This window comes from Martes martes, assembly GCF_963455335.1.
Source record: "Martes martes genome assembly, chromosome: 5".
NCBI lineage: Eukaryota > Metazoa > Chordata > Mammalia > Carnivora > Mustelidae > Martes > Martes martes.
Window position 1 is genome coordinate 83,693,176 of NC_137892.1, and position 25,406 is coordinate 83,718,581.

Consider the following 25,406-nt stretch of genomic DNA (forward strand, 5'->3'; position numbering starts at 1 on the left):
TAGAGGTCAAGTGCAAGTCATCATTTATCTGGTAAGGACTGACAGCATAGCATAGCCGGTAAGGGTACATGGTCTGAAGTCAGACTAGCTAGGTTAGATTTCCACTTCTTCCACTTGCTACTTAAGTGATCTTGGCCAATTACTTAACCTCAGTTTCTTCATCTGTAAAATGGAAGTAATAATGTGTCTATCTACTTTCTAGGCTTACCACGAGATGTTTAGTTGAAACATTCTAGTAAAATCATATATATAACATAGTACCTGGCAGGTAGTAAGTCTTCAGTAGGTGTTACTGATTAATAATAATAATGATAATAATAAATTAGTAAACCCAGGATATATTGGCTTAAGATTATTATAAGCTATGGTCACATCTTCTGTGTTTTTTTCTATGGGGCCACCATTTTGTTGCTTGCCCTCTAGATTCTTCTGCTGCTCCCTCAGTCTGCATAGCCTTAGTTATTCCCTAAATCAGATAATCTTTTCTAGTGCCTAAATACAAACTCACTTAGGTTTAACTTTGGTAAATTAAACTATATGTGTGTGGCAAAAAATAAACAAAAACAAAAAACAAGGATGGAAAATAATTTTAATATTGTGGATGATTATGCCTATTTTATTAGATGAGCCTATGAACCTCTGCTGCCTTGGATTAAATGTGAGTTGGGATTTATAGATCCTCTCTTCTTGCAGGCTCAGTTCACTGGTGTCCCTTGCTGGGCTGAATATGTTTCTTGTGTTTAAAGATACATAAATTTTGTACAAGGAAGCCTGTAAGCGTAAGCCCATTGCTTCATCTGGTGCTCAGCTGAAGAAACAGCAGTTTGATGAATTGCTGAAGGAAAAACAGGCTGTGTTGGGCTTGCTGTATTGAGAGGGGATTGGTATCTTCCTAAGGGATTTTAATTCTTCTTTAGTTGTGAGATATGTACACACACAAAAAGTGAGTAACAAGAAATATATAAACTCAAAATATAAAAAAATATAAAAAATTAAACTAACAAAAATATTAGCAGCAACAAAACAATTTATCAACAGAGCAAAACCTATGTAATTGCCATTTGGTCAAAGAACAGCACAATGCCAGCACCTCAGAAGCCTACCTTGTGCCTCCTCCCATAAAGACAAGCTTGTGTCCCAGTCAGTATACAGTTTTCATATATGCTTTTTTTTAAACTAACATCTTCTTAAAAAATTTTTTTTATTTAAATTCAATTAACATACTGTCAGATTTTTTTTTTCCTTAAGCTAACTGTTTTTATACATGTTCTATGTGAATCTGAAAAGAATGTTTATTCTGTTGTTGTAATGTTCTGTATATGTCCTTTAGGTCATAGTTGTAGACTGAACTGTTCAAATCTGTATCCTACTGTTTTATTTTGTTTTCTTGCTTTGTTTTTGAGAGGTCTACTAAAATCTCCCAAGATCATGGATTTACTTATTCTTATAGTTCAGACAGCTTTTTGTTTTCTACAGTTTAATGCTGTTTCATTAGGTGCATATAAATTTAAATTCTGTTACCTTCCCGGTGAATTGAACTTTTTCTAGTTGGGAAGTGTTCCTCAATTTTTAGAAATGTTTTTGCCTAAAGGGTATAATACTAATACAGTATCAGTTTTCTTTTGATTAGTGTTCATGTGGAATATCTTTCTCTATCCTTTTACTTTTAACTTTCTGTAGCTTTATTTTATTTTAACATTTTGACAAATTTTAAACCTGTGGAAAAGTTAGAAGAATTGCCCAGTAAGCATCCATATACCTATCACCTAGATTTATCAGTTGCTAACTTTTGCCACCTTTGCTTTCTCTCTCTACACATTTTTTAAAATAAATTTTTATTTTGGAATACTTTTAGGTTTATAGAAAAATTGCATTTATTGTACAGAGAGTTCTTGTATACCCCCTTCCCTGTTTCCCCCCATGTTAACAGACTTCTTATATAGCCTTGGGTCAGTTGTCAGAACTAAACAATTAACATTGGTATTTTACTTTCACTAAATTTTAGGCTTCATTTGGATTTAACCAGTTTCTGCGCTGGTGTCATTTTGCATTTATAATATACTTTTAAAAAATTCTGAACCATTTCACAGTAAGTTGCACACACCATGACACTTCACCTTTTAATACTTTAGCATGTAATTCCTAAGATCTAGGAGATTCTCCTGTATAATCACTATATCTGTGTGTGTATACATATTTTGCTCAAGAAATTTAACATGATGCAATAATATTAGGTAACAAGCTTTCCTAATAAAAATGAATTAATAAAAAAATGAAGTAATAAAATTTCCCCAATAACTCATTAATTTTTTTTTTAACTCTTAGGATCTAATCAAAGATCAAGCATTACGTTTTGTGGTCATGTCTCTTGACTTCCTTCACATTAAGACAATTTCTCAGCTTTCTTTTCTTTTTTTGATATTTCCTGACAGTAACATTTTTGAAGACTCCATGGCATTTGTTAGTACTTTGCCTCACAATCTGGATTTGTCTATTTTCTCATTATTAGATTCAAATTAAAAATTCTTGGCAAGCCTGGCTACATGGGTGGTGTTTCCCATTGTATCACATCAGGATTGAGATGCTGATATATTGTTAGTGTGTTCCCCTCACTGGTTAAAGTAGTATCTTCACATTTCCCCATTGGGAAGGTACTTTTTCCCTTTTATAATTAATAAGGTGATTATTTTGAGACAATATGAATATCCTGTTTACCTTTAAACTTTTATGAAATGGCAGCCTTCATTTATCATCTTTCTGCTATTTATTATTACATTGGTAGTTATAAGAAGGTGATTTCTTAATTGTCATTTCTTTTACATTTATTAGATCTAGTTCTGTAAAGAAGAGGTTTCCCTTTTGCTCTCAATTTTTTTCTTTCATCATTGTTTTCAAATCACTGTGGACCGATGGGATTCTTTTTTGTTTTTGTCATACATGCTGTAATGTCAATAAATGTACTCATTTGGTCTATTGGTGACTTCAGAATAATCAATCCAGGAGTAGTATTAACAACAGATCTACTAAGTAAAGTTCAGGTATTTTTGAATAAGTAAAATACACAGTTCAAAAGTCAAAACTTGATCCATCTAGAGAATTTTTACTTTCTTGCACCATATTCCCTTCCCTGCTCTATAGCAAACATTCTCATTAGTTTCTTTCCTGTGTTTTTTTTTCCCAAAAATAAGCAAATATATATATGTACTTTTTTTAAACTCAAGTATAGTTAGGAACTATAGGAACCTGTGTTCCTAGACTTTCCTGTGTTTTTTTCCCCCAAATAAGCAAATACATATATGTCCTTTTTATTTTTTTTTATTTTTTTTTTTAAAGATTTTATTTATTTATTTGACAGATCACAAGTAGGCAGAGAGGCAGGCAGAGAGAAGGGAGGAAGCAGGCTCCCTGCTGAGCAGAGAGCCCGATGCGGGGCTCAATCCCAGGACCCTGGGATCATGACCTGAGCTGAAGGCAGCGGCTTTAACCCACTGAGCCACCCAGGCGCCCCTATATGTCCTTTTTAAAAACTCAAGTATAGTTGACATACAATGTTACACTAGTTTTAGGGGTACAACATATGATTGAGCAAGTCTGTATGTTACACTGTGCTCACAAGTGTAGCTACTGTCAGTCACCGTACAACGCTATTACAGGCCCACTAACTATGTTCCCTGTGCTGTACCTTTCATCCCTGTGACTTGTTCCGTAACCGGAAGCCTGTATCTCCTGCTCCCCTTCACCCATTTGTCCATCGCTCCACCCTCTGCCTTCTGGCAACCATCAGTTTGTCCTTTCTGTATATGTACTTTTTCTTTTTCTCATACAAAGAGTAGCACGTTATATATAATTACTTTACACATTGTTTTTTAAAGTTAACATAGCTTGGATATTTTTTCACCTTAGTGTATAAAGATCTTTCCTTCTCCTCCTCCTTTTCCTCCCTTCCCTCTTCTGTCTCTTCTTTTCTCCCTGCTTTGTGTCATACTGTTGTAAAAGTATACCACAGTTTTTTCAACTAGTCTCCTATGGGTGGGCAGTTAGATTGTTTCTGAGCTTTTGCTATTTTATAGACTTAGTATAGGATTATGTAGTGAGTAACTTCGTGAGTATGTGGTTTTATATTTGTGGCGTTGTCTCTTTATTTTTTTAAGATTTTATTTTTTTAAAACATTTTTTAAAAGATTTTATTTATTTATTTATTTGACAGAGATCACAAGTAGAGGCAGACAGAGAGAGGAGGAAGTAGGCTCCCTGCCGAGCAGAGAGCCCGATGTGGAGCTCCATCCCAGGACCCCGGGATCATCACCCGAGACGAAGGCAGAGGCTTTAACCCACTGAGCCACCCAGGCGCCCCTGCAACACACTTTAAAAAAATGTTTTTTGCTTTTGTTTTTTTTTTTTTTTAAGTACGCTCCATGCCCTGTGTGGAGCCCAACATAGGGCTTGAACCCACGACCCCGACATAAAGACCCGAGCTGAGATCAAGCATCAGACACCTAATGGACTGAACCACCTGGGGGCCCCAGCATCCCACTTACTAAACAAAGAATGCATACACACCAAACAGGAATGACCAAGGCCGGTGTTGTCAGGGCTCGGAGGGAGGGAGAAGTTGATAAGGAGCAGAGAGGGGAGATGAGGCAGAGCCCAGAGGATTGTTAGGACTGGAGTAACAGTTGAAGCAGAACGGGTCTACCGTCCCAACTCTTAGAACTCGGTGTGGATCAGGGCTAGGAAGTGAAAACAGGTGTGTGCTTGTTTGGGGAGATAATGTCAGGAATGGAATGCTGATCTGGAGAAAGGAGGGGATAACTGGAAGCAGGTTAAGTAAATCAGGCCTTAAAAAGATTCTCGGATTCCAGGATGAAATTTGAAGTTGATTTGTCTGCAGAGTCACTGCAGATTTTTGGTGTGGGGATGAGGTAGTATCTATCGGTTTGTGTCTTCTCTAGCTTGTGGTCATTGTGTCCATCTCTTTCTATCTTGAGAAAGTCATTCATTTAGTTGTTCTAATGACTACTTCGTAGAGATCAACGTGCCTGGCTCTGGTAGGGTCTCAGTGTTAGCTGGAACTTGGTTACACGGTTTCCTGTCTTTGCTGTCTTTGGACATAACTTCATCTCTCTATGAGAAAATACTCAGATGCCACCCAAGACTTGCAGGATCAATTAAGTTTTCTCATTGCCCACTGTTAGGCTTACAGTCTGATCAGTTATAAGATGGGAACCCCTTCTCTCACTTCCAGAAAGCAAAACAACAGGCAAGGACATGATCTGTGCTCCTAAGGGCTTAGGAGTGTGATAGGGGAGTACTTCCTGCATTTTCACCCTGGAGGACTAAGAGGTTATTTGTTCTTCTGTCCCTCATTGTCCTTATCCGGGGGTTCAGTCTAGAGCTGTGCAGTACTTTAGCTACTAACCACATGGGTCTAGAGCACTTGAGAGATGGCGAGTCTGAGTTGGGGTGTGCTGTTTGAAAGTATAGAACATGCTTTCAGTTTCAAAGACTTAGTATGACAGAGAGAATATAAAATATCTCAGTAATAATACTCTCTTCTATTGATTACATGCTGAAATAATGCTTTGAATAAATTATGTCAAAATAATTAAAATTAACTTCATCCTTTTTTACCTTTTAAGAACATGAAATTTAAAATTGCATCCGTGGCTTGCATTTTATTTTTATTGGCCAGTGGTTAGAGACTTGATGACATTTAGATTAAACATTATTTCATATTGCATTGTCCTAAGAGGTACATAATATGAGTTTGTCCCACTCTTAATGATACTAGATTTGGCATTTTCCAAAACTATATTTTAAGGATACATTTTGATCACTTTCAGAACTTTCCATTGTAAAGGTGTGTGTGTGTATGTATATATATATATATATATATTTTTTAAGGTATGTATTTTTGAAATCACTTCCAGAGTTTTTGTAACGATATGTAAAAACAAAACAAAACAAAACAAAACACTCAGAACTTACTATTTTAAAGATAGATTTTGAGTATTTCTGGAACTCTCCAGAGTTAAGATACATTTTTTTCTTTTGCAGTGAGAAATCTGTGGAGTGATATTTTGGCACCTTGGGAACTTCCTGTTTCCCTTCTTTTTTACCTAATGGTTTTAGTGCCCCTTCAAGATCCCTTCCTGAATAAGTTATGTTGGATGCTATTCAATATGGTGATTTTTTTTTAAAGATTTTATTTATTTATTGACAGAAAGAGAGATCGCAAGTAGGCAGAGAGACAGGCAGAGAGAGAGGGGGAAGCAGGCTCCCTGCTGAGCAGAGAGCCCGATGCAGGACTCGATCCCAGAACCCTGAGATCATGACCTGAGCTGAAGACAGAGGCTTAACCCACTGAGCCACCCAGGCGCCCCCTCAATATGGTGATTTTTAAATGCTATTATTTCTTTTTCATACAGTTGTCATTCTTCTATAAAGAAGAACATTCCTTTTTCTTCTTTCTCTTTTTCATTTTATTTTTAGGTGAAAGCTATGTGGCCTACAGCTTAGTCAGTTCATACAATAGATGTTTCATTAGAAAAGTTAAGTACAAATGCAATTTTGAAATATGGAGTCTGCTTACACGGACAATGGTTGTCCACCCCTTAAAGGAACCGTATTGTAAATCATTTTTTTGCAAAGCTTAGTAATCACCTGTTCATCTCTGTTATCCTACAAACTTGAATTTTCATGTATAGCACATTTGTTCAACAAGTTACTAAATCCTTATCCTGTTGCAGACACTGTGTTACGCACTTAGAGTTGGAATGGTATGTGGAAGAAACATGGCTGTCCTTCACGTAGGACGCATCCTTCTAGATGAGGAGACAGACTTGCCCAGAACCCAGTGAGTGAAGGCAATTAGGAAGATGTATCTGAAGAATCTTGATTTGGAAGGTATTATAAAGGCTTTTCCTCACAAACCTGCTCAAATAAATGCTTTGAAATTCAGAACCCTCAGTAGTTACTCTCCATGGGTCTGATGTGAAGACTATGTAGCAGAGTTGGCAGGTCCCTGCTCTTGTCTTTCTCAGGTAACCCTGAATTATGATTGTAGATGTCTTCCCTCAATTCCAATCCTTTTCTCAAGCTTTTTTCCTCTGTGGACATTTTCCCAGCATTGCTGGGGTCCTCACCTGCATAAGGCATGTCCTAGAGGCGTACTTCAGAGACTCCTAATACCCTGACATAGACACATCCAGTTAGATATGTACGCATCTTTAAAGAAATAAGGTGTCTGTCAATTACAGTGCTGTGACCTCAGGTTCCAGAATATGAACGCAACATTCTTTAGAAGAGATGCTTCACTTTGGATTCAATCTAAGTTTAGAATCAGTCAGCCTCTTGTCAAAGGGAGAAGGAGAGCCTCCGAGACAGGAAAGCGCCTTGCTATGAATTGGTTTGGAAATTACTTCTCCAAATTTCCTGAGGATGCTTCCTTACTCAGTGTACACTCACCCCTGTTGCTTTCACTCATCTCTTCTGAAGACGAACATTTTCTTTCCAGTGTGAGGTAGAGAGTTGGGTGATTTTTTTCTTTTTCTTTTTGGGTAGCATATCAAATCTCTTTCTGTCTCTCTGTCTAAAAATCAGTCTCTTCTTAGGAGGAGCCAAGAGAAGAAAACTGGGCTTGGGAAGAAAGTAGTTGCTATCGTTTTCCACGGGTACTTGAAAAGGGGCAACTGATTAGTTCCTCCGGGCCCTGCTTGGCCCGCGAAAAGAGAAGGGCTGGCTTGGGTGAAAGGGCGTCTCTTTATTCTTAACTTTCAGCGTTGAACCCTGACCAAGTGAAACTTGACTACTGGGGGCTGCCAGTGATTTCTAGTCCTTTGAAATCAAAACTCCAGAGCTTTGGCTTCAGTTAGGTTTGAATTAATCAAGGAAGCCTGGGTGGGAGGCAGAATGAATGCTTTTTAGTAGTGCAAGTTTCATCAAGGAAGAGTGTGTCAGGAACAACCCCCTCCCACCCCCGGCAAGGCGAAGCACCAGACAAGTGGGGACACAGGGTGGGGAATGCACTTAGCAGCAGCAAGGAGAGGACAACAGAGTGAGGTCAGAAAGCGGGGAGAGTGTGCATCTCCATCTTCCAGCACTGGGCCTCTTGCCTTGTGCTTTGAGTCAGCCTCCTGCTTCCCACCAGCTGAAGCCTCCCTCTGTTGCTTATCTCTTAGGGTGACTGAACTTCGTGGTTCACCTTGGCATGTCCTGAGTTGAGCCCTGGAAGTTCTTCCTCCTGGGAAAACCCTTAGTCCTGGGAAAGCTGGATGATGGGTCCCTGGGATCGAAGCTTTAAGTATTTTAAGCCTGTGTGACACCTGAGGAACTGCCCGAGAGCACCTGCCTCCATTCTCTGTTTCTTGGGAAAGGGTGCAGAAGGCCCCAGAGCGGTTAGAAGTTAGAAGTTAGAATAACAGCAGCCGCCACCCACTGCAAGCCTCCTGTGTGCCCGGAGTGTGATCCTGTTTGATCTTCAAGGCCACTGCAGAGGGAAGGTGTTTCCAATCCAGTTTTATGGGAGAGAGACCAGAGCTGAGGGCAGTGATGAGTTGTGTTTCCCGAGGTCAGACAAGTAGAAGGCAACCAGGCCGCATTTGAATTTTAGCGTGTCTGGGCCTAAAATCTGTCCTCCACTTAATGAAGAACTTGCCGAATCTGATGGCAAATGGGTGGTGTGGAGGGATGCAGGAAGTTTGAGGCTCCTCTCTGCTTTTATTTCCTCTTTCCACAACTGAGAAGTGTAACTTTTCTAGAGAAGGAAACACTAAGATCCCATAATTTATAACTAGATTTGAGGAGGACTCAAAGATAACAGAAGAGATAGGGATATTCAGTTTGGTCTAGTTCACCAAATAACCACAAGCCTGCCAGGTGTCAGGTTGTGTGCTGGATTCCAGGGTTACAGGGTCGGGGGGTGCGGGCGAGCAGCTTGTGCTCACTGACCCCAAGGAACAGAGGAAATAAGACAGGCATAAAGGTGGTTTCTTCACCAGTTTGAAATCTTCATAGCTGTCTTTGTTCGCTCTGAGCTTCTATAACACAATGTCATAGACCGGGTGGTCTCGTGAACTGAAATTTATTTTCTCACCATTCAGGAGGCTGGAAGTATGAGATCAAGGTGCCGGCATGGTTGGGTTCTGGTAAGGGCTCTCACCTCAAGAAGGGCTTGCAGCCTTCTTTCTGGGTGCTTAACATGGCCTTTTTACATGGCAATTTTATCAGCCCAGTCTCCCACCCCTATTCCTCACCTAACTGTAATCACCTCCTAAAAGCACTGTCTCCAAATACAGTCACACTGGGGCCTGGGGCTTCAACATAGACTTTGGGGAAACATAGTTCAGTCTGTACCACGGGCCCCAACCCACAGTGTAACAAACGTATTAAAGTGTACCCATGCCACACGTTATGTCCATACTTTTCCTGCTGTACAATAAGTGAAAGGATTTTTATTATTTTGCTTTTGAAATTATTTGGCTCTCCACAATTAGTTCATTTTATGATTGGCTCTTGTTTTTCAGCAATCATTCGTACTTGGGATTTTTTGCAAAGTGAGAATTCTAAATTGTTTTTAAATGTAGTAAAATATTTGTGAATTTGTGAATTTGACAGTTAATGAGGTTGGCATAATGCTAGACTTCGGTGTTTAGTTGAGCATTAACTAATTTTGGATTCTGTCTTGTAGTTTTTGTATTTTGGAGCCAGTACTTTTTTCCAGGCCTCAGATAGTGTTGCAGGCTCTTGAAAAGCTCGTTAGCTTGCAGGCCTTGTCTCTAAATGCCTGAAGGATGAAGGGGTTGGGGTTATTTATAGCTCCACTTTGCACTTCCAGACAGGTAGCTCCTGACCTTCAACTCCCAGCTCGTGTCTCCTTGGCACTGAAGACCGGCTATCTTCCACCCATCCTCTTCCCCACCAGCCTTCATCCTATTCTGTGTTCTTTGCCATCTTTCTCACGTTGACATCCCCATCCACCCAGTGGGAGACTCAGACGCTGGTGTGGTCATTTGTGGCCCCCACATCCACCTGTGCCAGCTTTCAGGCTGGCTGGTGTCAGGATGACAGCTTAGGTATCGCTGGCAACGTTGTTAGGAATCTCGATTTCTGTACCTCTTGTCTGGAGACCTGCACTCTTGGCTTCGGCTGAGGCTTGGGGATTTGTTTTGTTAACAAGCTAAAGTGTTTATTAAAGGCACATCAGGTTTGGGAAGGTGTGGATGCGGGCAGTGTTAGTGGAAGGAAAAAGAGATGTGGATCTTAATAACAAGAACAATGCACCCCCATTGGATTTACTGCCCTGATTTAGAGGTTCTCAAAGGGCCCTCTGCTGTTTCCAAGATGCCCTCAGGGTGTTGCCTTAAGGATGCTCAGGAGTGTTCCTCTCTGCCCTCCAGGCCATGTGTCACAGGTGCTGAGCCTTGGTGACTAGTCCTGTAACGGCAGCTGTTACAGGAAGAATTTCTGCTGTCTCTTGTTTATTTTGTCTCCCGTGTGAGGCAGGCTCTCTCTTTCATTCTTCACAGCCCACCAGAGACAGGTACAGACTGTTAATGAGGCTTGCCGAACGGGAAGCAAGAAGTAGAATAATTACTACCATGTACAGGCTCACACTCATTCTGGGGCGGTCCCTCGACCATCCTCTCGATCTGCCCCTTCCAGAAGGCTAGGTACAGCTTACCCTTCACTGTGGGACTACCCCAGGTATCCCCATGGTAGGAGCTGGGGCAAAACCAGCTTTGGGGCCCAGAAAGAGAAGGGAGTTTTTCCACTTCACTTTTGAAGGCTATCCCCTCGGCCCGGATTTTCTACTGCAGAATGGTGACGTGGACTATCTCTTCCCTTCCGGGAAAACTAGCCCAAAGTTGTATTTGGTGGCCCCAGGATAATCACATAGTACTTTGACATGAGGACATCTTCTGGGGGCACCTGGGTGGCTCAGTGTGTTAAGTATCTGACTCTGGGTTTCAGCTCAGGTCATGATCTCAGGGTCCTGGGATCCAGCCCCGTCAGGTTCCACACTCAGTGAGGAGTCTGCTTGAGATTCTCTCTCTCCCTCTCCCTCTGCCCTTCTCCCACCAAAATAAATAAATAAATCTTTAAACAAACAGAAAGAGACATCTTCTGAAGTCTTGGTTGTTTGTTTAAATGGTAACTGCGTGTTCAATTTCTACGGCCTCGTCCCGATTTCCATGCCCAAGCCCTATTAGTCTCTTCAACGAAGGCTCAAAACCCCTGGGGTACAGCCTCACTCAGGGTACCTTGTTACATACACTCCAGACACAGCAAACTTAATTATTTGTCCTTCATTCAACACAATAAGCCTGTGAGGTCATCTTTTTTAATCTTACATTCAAACAAACAGAAACAGAGACATTAAGCGACAGCCGAGGTCAAGCTGCCAGCAAGAGATGTGCTGATGTCTGAACTGAGTCCTCTTGGTTCCAAATTTGTGGATTTAACGATTACAAAATACTAAGGAAGTAGACTGGACCTTAAGGGTGAATGACAGGGTCCGGAATAATCATGCCATTACCAGAGAGAGGGCAAAGTCAGGGCAGAAGTAGCGGGGGCGGGGGGGGGGCAGAGAGTGAGGAGGCTGGGCTACGAATTAAGAGCCATTTGGCATCTGTGTCCCTTTCTCCTTTTTATTACTCCGTCTTGGCTTAATGGTTATCCTTCTGAACCATCCCCTTTGTTTTCAAGTTAATCACTGTTTTTGACTCTCCAGGAGCCATGCGCCAGCCCAGGCTGTGGTGAAGCAGCCTGCCCGGGGAGGCCCTGGCAGGACCACCATCGCAGCCATCGTCCAGACTGGGGGAGACTGGAGCACCGGCCTCTTCAGTGTCTGCCGAGACAGGAGAATCTGTATGTGTTCCTTCTTCACTCAAGTCCTTGACTATTTTCTTTCCCAAGTCATCCCTGGGTGCAGGAGCTATGTCAGGCACAAGGACAGAAATATAATGGCTTTAGGATAAGCAGACCAATCTTCTAGTGGCTCACGTGCACTCCTTGGCAGGAAAAAAATCTTGCTTTTCAGGGATGCGGATGCTTTTATAGAATAAGCGGTAACTTCAAAGATGTTTTAAATGACAAACTCCACTGTTGGCAAAGATGATTGAAATGGGCTCCCCCATCTGCTGCTGGTGGGAGGAGATGTTGGTATAACCTTCCTGCCGGATGGCTTAGCAATACGTATGACAAGAACCTCAAGTGTTATATAGCTTTGGCCCAGTCATTACATTTTTAGGCATTTAGTCTAAGGAGGTAAATCACGTGCAAAGATTTAGCAATGTTAAATTCTGCAGCATTGGTAATTGTGACAACAATCTGGAATGACCTGAAATGTTTGATGGGGCACGCACACAATGAGTTATTATACAGCCATGAAAAGTCACGTTGTAGAATAACAGTCAACGGGATGAAAGATGTTTTGGTACATTTTTAAGTTAAAGAAGCAGACTGTAAAACTAAGCACATTAGACACCATTTTTCTGGGGGGGGATATTTAAAAAATATCTGGACGGATACAAATACAAATGTTTATGATATATTCCAGATGGTAGGCTAATGAGTAATTTTATTTTCTTTTTTGCTTATATCTTTCTAGTATTTCTAGGAGGAATATGCAGTACTCTTATAAGAACAGGAATAATCACAAAAAGCCCCCTGTGTTGACTGAAATATTTTCAGATACTATTTTAGCTCTAGAGAGGTACCAATAACACTCCCCTAGCTGTATGATTGTCCCCTGGGAATGAAGTTCAAAGCACATCGATTCCATTTTTATCTTAGGATATTCTGACTCATCTCTGGTACCATGTCAGCATCCCTTTCCAGGTCCTGCCTTTGCCCTAGGGAGCATCTCGGCCACAAGACTTTCTGGGGGATGCTGCGTGGCTGGGGGGAGTTCTCTGTTAGATATGCATTTGTCACTAACATTCAAAATCCAGCAGACCCTGGGTCTTTATTATTTTTGAAGAATATGGCTTTCTCTGCCCTTTGCTGGATTTTGGAAAGATCTGGATTCATTCCTAAAGCCTCATAGAATTGATCAGAGACCCATCTGAGCCGTTACATGGTCCTAGTCCCTACTCAGCTGACAGTCTTACTGAGGCTTAACCTCTCCTACCAAGTTTTGGTGTTCTGGTCCTCTACGCTTGAGCCCCTCACTGTTTGCCTGGGCCCCATAGAGAAGAGATTGCCTCGTAGAAAACCTTACCCTCCACCCCTGTCCATCTGCCAATCTGACGCAGAGCTCAACAGGTTTCTTCCTGCCGCTGCTACCCATGTGGACTTCTGATCAGATAATGACGGCAGCCATTCTCTGATTCTCTCAGCTTCTTCCTCGTTCTCTTCCAGATACTTTGACTTTGGTTGTCCCCCGTACTGAGGTCCAGAGAAGGCAGAACAGCCATGTGGAGATGTGGAGATCTAGCATCAAATTAGGAAGTAGACATTTTCCTTTCGTAGTTTGTAGTTGGGGGTTGGGGAGTCATCAGTACATTTTCAAGTATGGCAAAGCCTAGAATATAGTGTAGTGGTGAGGAGAACATGTTTGTATCAGATGAGACCTCGCCTTGTATCTTAGCTTGCCTCTTACTGGCTATTTGACCTCAAACAAATTCTCTGGGTCTTCACTTTGCCCCCTCTAAAGGGAGGATAATAAAAGTGTTCACCTCAGGGGTTGTTGTTAAGATTAAAACGTAATACCTAGAGACAAACCATAAGAGACTCTTAATCTCACAAAACACACTGAGGGTTGCCGGGGGTAGGAGGTTAGGGAGAGGGTGGTTGGGTTATGGACCCTGGGGAGGTTATGTGCTATGGTGAGTGCTGTGAAATGTGTAACCCTGACGATTCACAGACCTGTACCCCTGGGGCTAATAATACATTATATGTTAATTTAAAAAAAAGAATACAAAAAACCAAAACAAAAACGTAATACCTAGAACCCATTCTTAACACTGGCTTGGAACTTGACTGGATCAATTTTTTTGGTTGCATGCTCTACGGGATTGAATAGTCCTTTCAAAGTTCATGTCCACCTGTACGTTCTGAATATGACCTTATTTGGAAATAGGGTTTCTGCTGTGTAGTCAAGTTAAAAAAGAGGTTCTACTACATTAGGGTAGATCCTAATCCAATGGCTGGTGTTTCTCATAAGAAACAGAAATTTTTTTTTTTTTAAATTTTATTTATTTACTTGAGAGAGACAGAGAGAGAGCGTGAGAGGGGAGAAGTTCAGGGGGAGAAGCAGACTCCCCGTGGAGCTGGGAGCCTGATGCGGGACTCGATCCCGGGACTCCAGGATCATGACCTGAGCTGAAGGCAGTCGCTTAACCAACTGAGCCACCCAGGTGCCCCAAGAAACAGAAAATTTAAGTACAAACACTAAGAAGCCATGGGAAGACAGAGGCAGAGATTAGAATAACACCTCCACAAGTCAAAGAATGCTAAGGATTGCCAGCATCCACCACAAGCTTGGAGAGAGGCATGGAATAGACTTTCCCTCAGAACTTCTGGAAGGAACGAACCCTGCTAACATCTTAAGTTCATACTTCGAGCCTCCGGAATTCTCCATTGAGAGAATGATTTCTTTTCTTTTTTAAGCTTTGATTTAAATTCCAGTTACCACCATATATTGGAATATTAGTTTCAGGTGTACAATGTAGTGATTTAACATGTCCATACAACACCTGGTGCTCATCACAACACGTATCCTCCTTAATCCCCATCACCTGTTTCATCCATCCCCCCCCCCCACCCTCTGGTAATTGTCAGTTTGTGAGAAAATAATTTCTATCACGTAAAGATGCCCAATTTGTGGTATTCATTATGGCAGCTCTAGGAAACTAATACACAAATAAACATTGGATTTCATTTGGAGGCGTTGGGGTAGCTCAGAGAATCAAAAAATCAACTAAAAACTAAGCTCATAAGGGACAAGCTGTATTTTTATACCATATTTATTTAAAGATTTTATTTATTTATTTGACAGAGAGAGATATCACAAGTAGGCAGAGAGGCAGGCAGAGAGAGAGGAAAGCAGGCTCCCTGCTGAGCAGAGCACCCGATGCAGGACTCGATCCCAGGACCCTGAGACCATGACCTGAGCCGAAGACAGAGGCACAACCCACTGAGCCACCCAGGCACCCCTGGGACAAACTGCATTATCAGGAGCTAGTTGATACCCTGATCAGCTGCAAACATTTTTGTCATTTTGGTTTTCCTTCTGAGAGTTGATGGAGCAGATGGAGTCCATTCTGCCAGGCGTAGGTCATTCCGAAGGACAGTCCTATCAGCATTGCCCCCAGTAGTAAAGAGATATTTTCCCCAAATTACTGTTGGGGTGCTGTTATCAGGAAATACCCAACAAATACAGAATAATGCCCTTAGTGATCTGAGATATATTATTGTTACTATAAGTTATTAAGAGCCAAGAGTAGAATCAGGAGGTATAGACGTGGTGCTGCACAGTGATTTCTACTCTTTACCAAGGGCACCGAAAAAGTTGGCTAAAGAAACAACCATCCTCACCACGCCCCTGCCTTAAACGCTGCTTCACCACTTAGCTTTGTCCCCCAGCCCCATCAATGTGAAGACCGACCGTACTCGGCCTTCTGAGGATTCCCTGCTGGTCCGTTTGAGAGCCCATTCTGGGGACAAGGTGAGAAGGGAGGATGTGTGGAGAAATAGAACATTTTTTTTTTAAAGATTTTATTTATTTATTTGGCAGACAGAGATCACAAGTAGGCTGAGAGGCAGGCAGAGAGAGAGGAGGAAGCAGGCTCCCTGCAGAGCAGAGAGCCCGATGTGGGGCTCGATCCCAGGACCCTGGGATCATGACCTGAGCCGAAGGCAGAGGCTTAACCCACTGAGCCACCCAGGTGCCCCGAAACAGAACATTCTTTACAGTTTGGCACGATCCGTGGAGAAGGGGCCATGGATACACAGTACAAGATGATCTGGAATGTTCTGTGTCCCAGTTGTTATTCCCTGGATGGACCTCCATTTTATGACTGCTCATAGTGTCTCGAAGCTGACTGTCTCAGAAGAAAATTTCGAGGTGATACGCTTTGAACGCTCATTCTCTGCACTGTCATCAACCCAGGACATTAGTGGAGCATGAGTGCTATGGAGCCTGGGCTTCTTTCCTTGTTTAAGAGGGCTACTTTATCCACAGAATTTCAATTCAAGCCGACCACTGTGTAAATAGTTGTGACAAACTTGGGAACAAAAAAGGAGAACCGCTTTCCATGACTTATTCCACGCCAGAGTCCCATCCTGGGACAGCTTTCCATTACATGTTGAGAATTACTGCTATAATTTGTCATCCATTAAACAAAGGGTATGTCAGGAACAGCGGTGATTTCCATTCCTTTTTGACATTTTGCTTTGTCATTTTATTGCAATTACATTTTACATTTATTTTTATTTATTTATTTTAAAGATTTTATTTATTTATTTGAGAGGGAGCGAGCGAGAGAGCACAAACAGTGAGAGGGGCAGAGGGAGAAGCAGGCTCCCCGCTGAGCAGGAAGCCCAATGTGGGGCTCAGATCACGACCTGAGCCTGCCTTCCTCTTCCCACCTGGGCACTTTTATCTGCATTCACTGTGCGCTAGGGTTGGCAAATGGATATTTCTGAGTCCTTTGGAGATGGGGTTGCTGCAAGCTCAGGTGTGAAAATAAAGCCACAGGGAAATGAGTGGCTGCTAAATGTTGTCGAGGGTGAGAGGCGAGATAGCCCGGCTTCGGGAATGTTTGTGATGTTGCCCCAGAGAAGGTTTATGTGGCAGGTTTAATGCACATTGGTTTGTAATTCAATATTTACTGAGTTCCTACGCATGTGCCGACAGGTGATGGTGTTACAGTCGTAATAGTGAATAAGAGAGAGAAGGTTTCATAGAGGAGATAGACATTAAGCAAATGAATCCATAAACAATAACAGCAGTTGTGGTAAGTGCCCTGAAGGAAAGAAAGAGGGTGTTATGGAAGGAAACTATAGGGGAGTGGGGTCAGAGATGGCCTCTTTGAGAAATCGACTTAAAGCTGATACTGAAAGCTGGGATACTGGGATACTGAAACGATGCTCAGACCACCTGCCTCCGTGTGGAGGGCACCATAAGCACATGGGGGTGAAGAGCTTGGTGGGACTAGTACTTACCAGATGCCCAAGATGTGTAGAATGAAGTGGGCCAGGATTCTCTTTGGTTTTCTAGAAGAGGGAGGTTTGAAAAGGCCTCCGATTGAGGTCTTTGTCCCTGAACTCTATCGTGGGTAAAGTGTACCTCTCTAGAAGCAGGCACCACTGTTTCTTGCTCACCCCTGCCGTGCCGAGCACTGAGTTGGAAGGGGTACTGGGGTCGCTGGTCTGGCCCCTCACCTGCTTGTCAAAATCTCCTCTGCACTGTGCCTGGCAAGAACCTCACAGCCTTGGCTTTCTGAGCGTTTCTAGGAAGGAGGGCTTTTCTCCTTGGGAGCCAGCTCTGTGCTTTAAAAAAAAAAAAGAAAAAAGAAAAAGAAAAAGAAAAAAAGGGTCCCTGGGTGGCTCAGTCAGTTAAGCGTCTGCCTTCAGCTCAGGTCACAATCCTGGTTATGGAGCCTGGCAATGGGCTCCCTGCTTAGTGGGGAGTCTCTCCCTCTCCTCTGCTGCTCTCCCTGCTTGTGCAAGCTCCCTGTCAAATAAATAAATAAGATCTTTTTTAAAAAGAGATTTTGTAAAGCTTAGCATGCACATGATGCAAAATTTAAAAGTACCAACCCCTTTGATACATTTATTGTCTGTCCACCCAGTTTCCCCAGAGACGACAACTCTCACCTGAGTCCACATACAGTCTGTATGCTTGTGAAGATGTAAAATAATTTTAAAGCAAAGGAGATTATTCTTTCTATTATAACACTATTGTGGAATCATCATAAAAAAGAAAAATATGGAGACTTATGAAAAAACAAAAACCAGTATCCTGTAATCCCAGCTGTTGGAGATAATCATTGTTGATATTCTAGTACCTCTCCTTCCAGATTCTTTGCCGTACGTGTATTTATGTAATTTCCACAAATAGTAGAACTATAAACACACGCTGTTCTGCACCAAATATCTTACATTGCTGCATAGATTCCATTTTATGAGTGTACCATAATTTATTTATCCAGAAATCCATTGGAGCACCTTAATGTGGTTTCCGGACTTCTTGCTGTTCAAACTCACACTCCCTGAATGTCTTCGTACAGACGGCACTTTGCATGTGTGTGAGTTTACCTGTCCGACAATTGCTGAGGAATAAACCTGTTGGTCAAATAGTAGGTACCATTTTAAATCTTGGTAGACGCTGCCAACTGGATCTCCGTTTGGAAGTTGTACTGACTTACACGCCCACCCACAATGTATGGGGGTGCCCCATTTCTTTCTTGACCATCTCTTACTGTTTGATAGTTCTGCCTTTTTGTAATAATTGATCTAAACTGTGCCTTGCTGCAGTTTCCACCCACCTTTCCTACTTCTGGTCTCTGGGGCTTCGCACTCTGGTTCTGTGTAGGCTTTTTCTTTCTCAACTCCCCTGTGAGTGAGAAGGATGAATAATAAATCACTTCCATGCATGAGGGTGGAGCCCATCTCAGAGGATAGGCCAGGAACACTGAGGGAGTGGGTGCTTATATAACCGCCAGGCCTATGGGTGCCATGTAAGAGGAGGAGGCTGAATTTCTGGCTCAAATCCCTTTTGAGCCTGAGGCCCTAAAAACAAACAAATAAAATATAATAATATATATTTGCATCTATGTATATACACAAATAACACATGTATATGTTCACCTTGTAAGAAATGAAACATTACCGAAAAGGAAATCATGAATGTTCTTTATTAAATCAGTTTGGAGGGTTTCCTTCCAGATCTTTTTTTCCCTGTTTATATATGTAGCCATCAGAAATATATACTATTCTTTTGTAACTCTTTAAACAAACCACAAATAGTATTATGCTGTATGTGTCATTATGCAATTTGATTTTTTTAAGGATTTAAAAGAAATGATTTATTTATTTGAGAGAGTGAGAGCAGGAGTGGGAGGGGCAGAGGAATAGGGAAAGAGAATCTACAGCGGACTCCTTGCTGAGCGTGGAACCTGATGTGGGGCTCGATCTCATGAGCCTGAGATCACAACCTGAGCAGAAGCCAAGAGTTGGCCACCCAACTGACTTTGCCACCCAGGTGCCCCTTAAGGTTTTATTTATTTATTTATTTGAGAAATGGGGGCAGGACCAGGGGAGGGGCCGAGGGAGAGAATCTCCAGCAGACTCTGTGCTGAACGTGGAGCCCAATGCAGGGCTCGATCTGCATGCTCAGGTCATGACCCTGAGGTCATGACCTGAGCCAAAATCAAGAGTCAGAAGCTTTATTGACTGAGTCACCTAAGCACCCTTGCAATCTGATTTTTTTTTTAAACTCAAAATATGTCTTAGAGATTTAATTCTCTTGGTACTTAATCTTTCACTGCATTCTTTTTTTTTTTTTTTTTTTTTGGATTTTATTTATTTGACGGATAGAGAGCAGAAGCAGGAGTAGCAGCAGGCAGAGGGAGAGGGAGAAGCAGGATCTCCACTAAGCGGAGAGTCTGATGGGGGGCTCAAACCCAGGACCCTGGGATTGTGCCCTGAGCCAAGACCTTTTTTTTTTTAAAATTAACATATAATGTATTATTTGCTTCAGGGGTACAGGTCTGTGAATCATCCGTCTTACACTATTCACAGCACTCGCCATAACACATACCCTCCCCAGTGTCCATCACTCAGCCACTCTATCCCTCACCCCCCATCCCCCAGCAGCCCTCAGTTTGTTTCCTGAGATTAAGAGTCTCTTATGGTTTGTATCCTTCCCCAGTTCCACTTTGTTTCATTTTTCCCTCCCTTCCCCCCACGACCCCCCACTCTGACTCTCAAATTCCTCATATTGGAGAGATCACATGATAATTGTCTTTCTCTTATTGACTTATTTCGCTTAGCATAATACCCTCTAGTTCCATCCACGTCATTGCAAATGTGAGCTGAGATGTTTAACCAACAGAGCCACCCAGGTGCCCCTCTTTCACTGCATTCTTAATTATTCCATAGTATGATTTATACCATCATGGCTTATTTATGCTTTCATCTATTAGTGTGCACTGAAGTTTTAAATTTCAAGCTACAAATAATTCTACGGTGGACATCCCTGTACCGCCTCTTACTCTAGGGTAGATGCTCACACGTGAAATTACTAGATCCTAGTGTACTTAAAGTTTTACTAGATTCACCCAAGTTGTTTTCAAAAGGACTGTGTAGCTATTTCTCTCTGGTTTCCCCACAATGTAAATTTGAAAAACTTGGCATGCTTATGGGGTTTCTGAAGGTCTCAATATGCATTTCCCTGATTACTAATGACTGGCTTTTCACTGTTGCTATTGGCCAGTTGTGTTTCCTTTTTGGTAAATTACCTGTTCATGTCCTATCCCCATTTTCTTCTTTTGCTTAATCCTTTATATATTGATTTGTAGGAGTTAGCAACTATGCTGTAAAAATTTCTCCTAGAGATTCTTTAAGACAGCGTTCCATGGTCCCACTCTTGCCCATTCCTCTTGAGGTATGATCCAGGAGTTTTTATCTCACTCACTCCACCGTCTAGAGCTGTAACATCTGACGAAAAGGAACTTTCCTAAAGTTGCATGATGTGAGAGGGTCACACAGGAATAAATGCAAATTAGTGGTAGTAAGGATACTGTCTTGGAACACACAGATCCACAACCATTGTAACATAAATACATAAAACATGAGAACATACAGGATTGTGTGTAGAAGTTAAGACTTTGGGTTTGGGGCCAGACTACCTGAGTTCAAATCTGGCCTCTTCTTCTTCCTAATAAACTTATCCCTCTGGCCGTCAGTTTATCATCTGTTAAAATGGACACAATAAGAATATCTGTATTATAGGATTGTTGTGAGAATTAAGTGAGCTAATGAATACAATATATTTTTAGCAGGGATTGGTGTGAACTCTAATGTTAACTATTACATTAATAAGAATTCGACTTTCCTGTGATTTTTTTTTTAATCCAATCTGACTTCTGTCCCAAGGTAACTGAATGTGTGTTTTGGTGTGTTGCCTTCAGCATCTAGTAACTACATCCTAATGAATGCTTAGATAACATGGTTATCTGATGGAAAGGATTAAAAATAAAAATAACAACATGTATTTTTTAAAAAGACCTACCAGCCATAAAGCTGAGATGCAGGAGTTCCAATACACAAAGCAACGTTTTTACAGTATACTTACTGAGGATGGTGGCCATTTCTCCTTGCCAGTGATAGTGGTGTAGCTCAGGCAATTGTGTAAACACAATTTATTATTTACTTAGCTTGTCAGCTTTATAATTATGCAAGTTTTGATTAATTTTGTATTTGCAGGCATTTGCACTATGTTATAACCCATGCATTAAATGAGAGTTGATTGGTTGTTTTTTCCTGTGCCATGATTTCCACGTCTCCTAATTCAGGGTTGCCTGCACTATGACCCCTGTAAACTCGCAGGAAGTTGACTGGGCCGTGTGTCCTCTGAGCTGTTCATCCCAGTGGTCAGTGCAGGGTGTGGCCTTCTGATCCAGCTGGGACTAATGATTTTTTTTTAAGTGTGGGGCAAAACATATCAGACTCACTCAAGGCTGAATTCAGAATTTGCTTTGGGGCAAGGGATGCCTCCAGTACGTGATTTAGTGGATTATCTCACGACTCCTGAATGGATGGAATAGATGTTCTGGTCTTCAAAGATAGGCTGCTCCTTGTCCTCCTCCCCTCAGAGTCCTCACTCTCTGTATGCACGTGCTACCTCAGCCCCTCAGAGCCAGGGTGAAGTCCACAATCCTGGAACATCTTTCCGAGCTTCTAAGATATAACAGCATTCCTCACATTTTGCTTTTTTGTCATTGAATCTGGGAGTGGGGCTTCGCACACCCCGCTGTTTGGGGAGGGAGGGAAGGACAGGTAACAGAGACAGGCCCTCGACAGGAAGTTCTCGTGCTAGTGACACTGGTATGTGAGACTTTTTGTCAGGTGCACTTAAAAGGCTGGGATCATAACTACTTCAAACTCACTAAAATAGCTAACGTCAGAAGGACCGACAGTAGCCAATGCTGGTGAGGACGAGGAGCAACTAGAACTCTCATCCGTTGCTGGTGGGATTGTTCAATGGTGCAAATATTTTGGAGAACTCTCTATATCTTGTCAAGTTCAACATAAATCTACCTCATGACCTAGTAATTCCACTTCCAGGAATCCACCTATAGGGAATGAAAATATATGTCCGCATGAAGGTCTGTCCAGGAGTGTTCTCAGTACATATTCACAATAGTGAGGATGGACTAGCCAGCGAGAGTCTGGAGCAGCGGTCTGTGCAACAGTCGTGTGTTGGATACTACTCAGTGCCAATGAAGAACGTACTACAGACTCGCATAACAGCAAAGGTGAACCTCAGGAAACATGACGTTGAATAAAAAAAGATGGATATAACAATAAAAATGGTTCCCTGTATACGAAGTCCAAGAGGAGGCGAAACTTATCAATGGAAAGAGAAATCAGAGCAGTGGTTGCCTGTGGAGTGGGGATGGTAGGGCTGGGATTGTCTGGGAAGGGGCCCAAGGGAACTCTGAGGGCAGTGTTCTACTTGTTACTTGGGTGAGAACGTGATTGTCACAAGCCACCCAACATAACATTTACAGTCTGTTCATTTTCTTGTATATAAATTATGTCTGAATACCATTTATTGCATACATGCGTTAAAGGTCATGGTTAGCTTTTTGGTATTTATTTAATTTTTTTGCTGTTTTGTAGTCCTAATTATTTGTGTTCTCCAAGGTCATCCTCATTTGCGATGCTATATGACATAACATCTTAACTGTATATGAGGAAGTCTTAATCTGTAGTCTGTTGATAGCTTTCAATGGATCCTTGGACCCCACAAAATTGAACGCAAAATTTTGGATGTCTGTGTCTTTTTCTTTTCCCTTGAGGAGTGACTTCATAGCTATCACCATATCCTCAAAAGGGTCTGTGACCCAAAACATATTTAAAACAGAACCTCTGCATTAGATGGTTCATGCAGAATGTGTAGGAAACAGTATCAGGAGTTAAAGATCAATGAATAAATAAATGACACACTGTTTCCAGTTGATGTTCAAGGAACCAAGCCTCTAATAGTTTACAGATTAAAACTGGCAGATGTCAGTGGCTCCATGAAACTAGCAAAATGAGAGTAACCTTCTGGCCAGGGAAATAGAATACAGTCCTGATGAGAATAGCAGGCAGAATCAGTGCACCATAAAAGAGCTTTCAATCACATTTACAGAGAAAGACGCCTGCTATTCACAAGTATCATATACTGGGTCTATTTTAAATATTGAAAATAGATGAACATAATAGAAGCAACAGCTACGATTCAACTGTAAAAAATTATTTAATGCTCTTCTCTTGACAGGAAAAAACAATTACCATAGTGAACGCTAACAGAATTGTATCAGGTGCAGCTTTGCCAGTGTTTAACAAAAGAAGACAATTTTGATGTGGCTCAGTTATGGCAATTTTCATCCACTGAGTTTTGACAATTGGTTATTCATTCTCAGTCCCTGATTGCAGGGAGACAGTGCAGCATTCAATGGATGGCATTAGGTTGTAAATGCTCTTTGAGACGTGAAGTTGTTCTGAGCACATCTAAGAACCGTTGCTTTCTTTTATGTGGTTATTGACAGGTTTCTGTGGTCTGTTTTGTCCAATGTGCCTTGAGTGTGACATCGCCAGGCATCATGGAGAGTGCCTTTGTTGGCCATTGTTACCCGGGTCCACCTTTGCACTGAGAATTGGCACCAGAGAGAGACATAAAATACGGGTAAGTGTGTTTGAACCGGTATGTGAACTTGGATCTATATAAGAACCTAAATGTCTTTCAAAGCTGTGGTTAAAAAAAAAAAAAAAAAAAAGTCTGAGTGAGAATGCTTAAAAACACCACACTTAGCAGAAGAGTTTGGGAAAGGAAAGGGAAGAAATTTCTAACTTCATTACTTCATTCATATGGACCAAAATGCAACAGGATGAAGGGTATTTCCAAGGGAGTACCTATTATAATGCTGATGATGGGTCAGTGGGCCGCTTCTGTTTCTCTCTCTCTTACTGCATCAAGAGAAGATGACAGGTAGAATGGCACCAAACTTGGAGGATTTACTTGGGATGGTCTAAGTGAAAATGAAGAATATGGGGCATACACAGAATTCACTTTGAGGGTTCCCTGGGGATGCTTCAAAGAACCAGTGTGACTTTCCAGGGCAGCTGAGCCTAGGTGCAACGAGAGACTGAGCACAGACAAGTCATACATATCAGGATGTGGACAGTTAAAAATAAAAAAGACATCTCCTTCTATACTCATACAGAATGATCCCTAAAATATATTTCAAGTGAATAAAAGGTACAAGACACAGAAGTATGCAACTATTTACATGTAAGGACTATATATGTACTTGTGCAGACATAGAATTTATCTGGAAGTGTACATAAAAACCTGCCAACAGCAGCTGCCCCCAGATAAGTTAATTGGGTAGCTGGGGACAGCCGTGGAAGAGGGATGTACTTTTTACTTCCTGTGCTGCCTTACTGCGAGAATGTTGGACCATAGGCATTTATTGCCCACTCCAAGGAAAGAAAGAAAGTAATTCGAAGTATTAAGTCCTAATAGAAAAAAAAAAAAAAAAAAGATGCTGACAGAGAAACCAGTGGTTTCAAGTGTGAAGTCTGTGTCAGAAGCCCTAAGTGAGGCCAGGTCTCTGAGCTGCAAGGATTGATAAGCGGTTGAGCTGTGTGGCCCTTGGGGGTCCTGGTGGAGCAGTGTCCCCAGGTGTCCCTGTAGGGCATTGACTCGGTGGAACTTGGAAGCAGTGGATGGGATAGGCTCCTGGGGGATGGCACGGAGCCTGCGTCACTGCTCCAGGACAGAGGCGTGGGTCTCACCCTAGGGCACGCTGTGTGAGGACTGGCTCGCCGTGCACTGCTGTTGGCCCTTCTCCATCTGTCAGGTGGCCCGGGAGCTCAAGATGAGGGCCTCCCGACTCTATGAAATCTACACGGCTCCTTCATCCAAGGACAACCTTATCTGACAGAGCGAGAAAATTCCTCCTTCTTACCCACTCCCCAAGCCTCTTCTAGAAGAGAGATTGTTCTTAAGTTTTCATGGAAATAGTATGAAAATAAATGATTTCTCCGCTATTGTCTTTACTCTCGTTCGTTCTTCACACACACCTCCGATGAAGTCTATCTGGCATTCCAGCCTCGCCACATAAGGCAGGTTCTAGAGATGAGCTTGTGCCTTCCACACCTGCCTAGAGTTGGAGAAGGTTGCA

General features: G+C 42.0%; 1 protein-coding gene across 1 annotated transcript; it reads left to right on the forward strand.

Moving 5' to 3' along the window:
* Positions 1-7,400: 7,400 nt before the first annotated feature.
* Positions 7,401-25,163, forward strand: PLAC8L1 (PLAC8 like 1; the record flags this gene model as incomplete). Its single annotated transcript, XM_080804973.1, has 4 exons — positions 7,401-7,522; positions 11,732-11,868; positions 23,769-23,905; positions 25,023-25,163. The coding sequence occupies 4 exons, from the start codon at positions 7,401-7,403 to the stop codon at positions 25,161-25,163; spliced, it is 537 nt and encodes a 178-aa protein (XP_080661099.1).
* Positions 25,164-25,406: the final 243 nt, after the last annotated feature.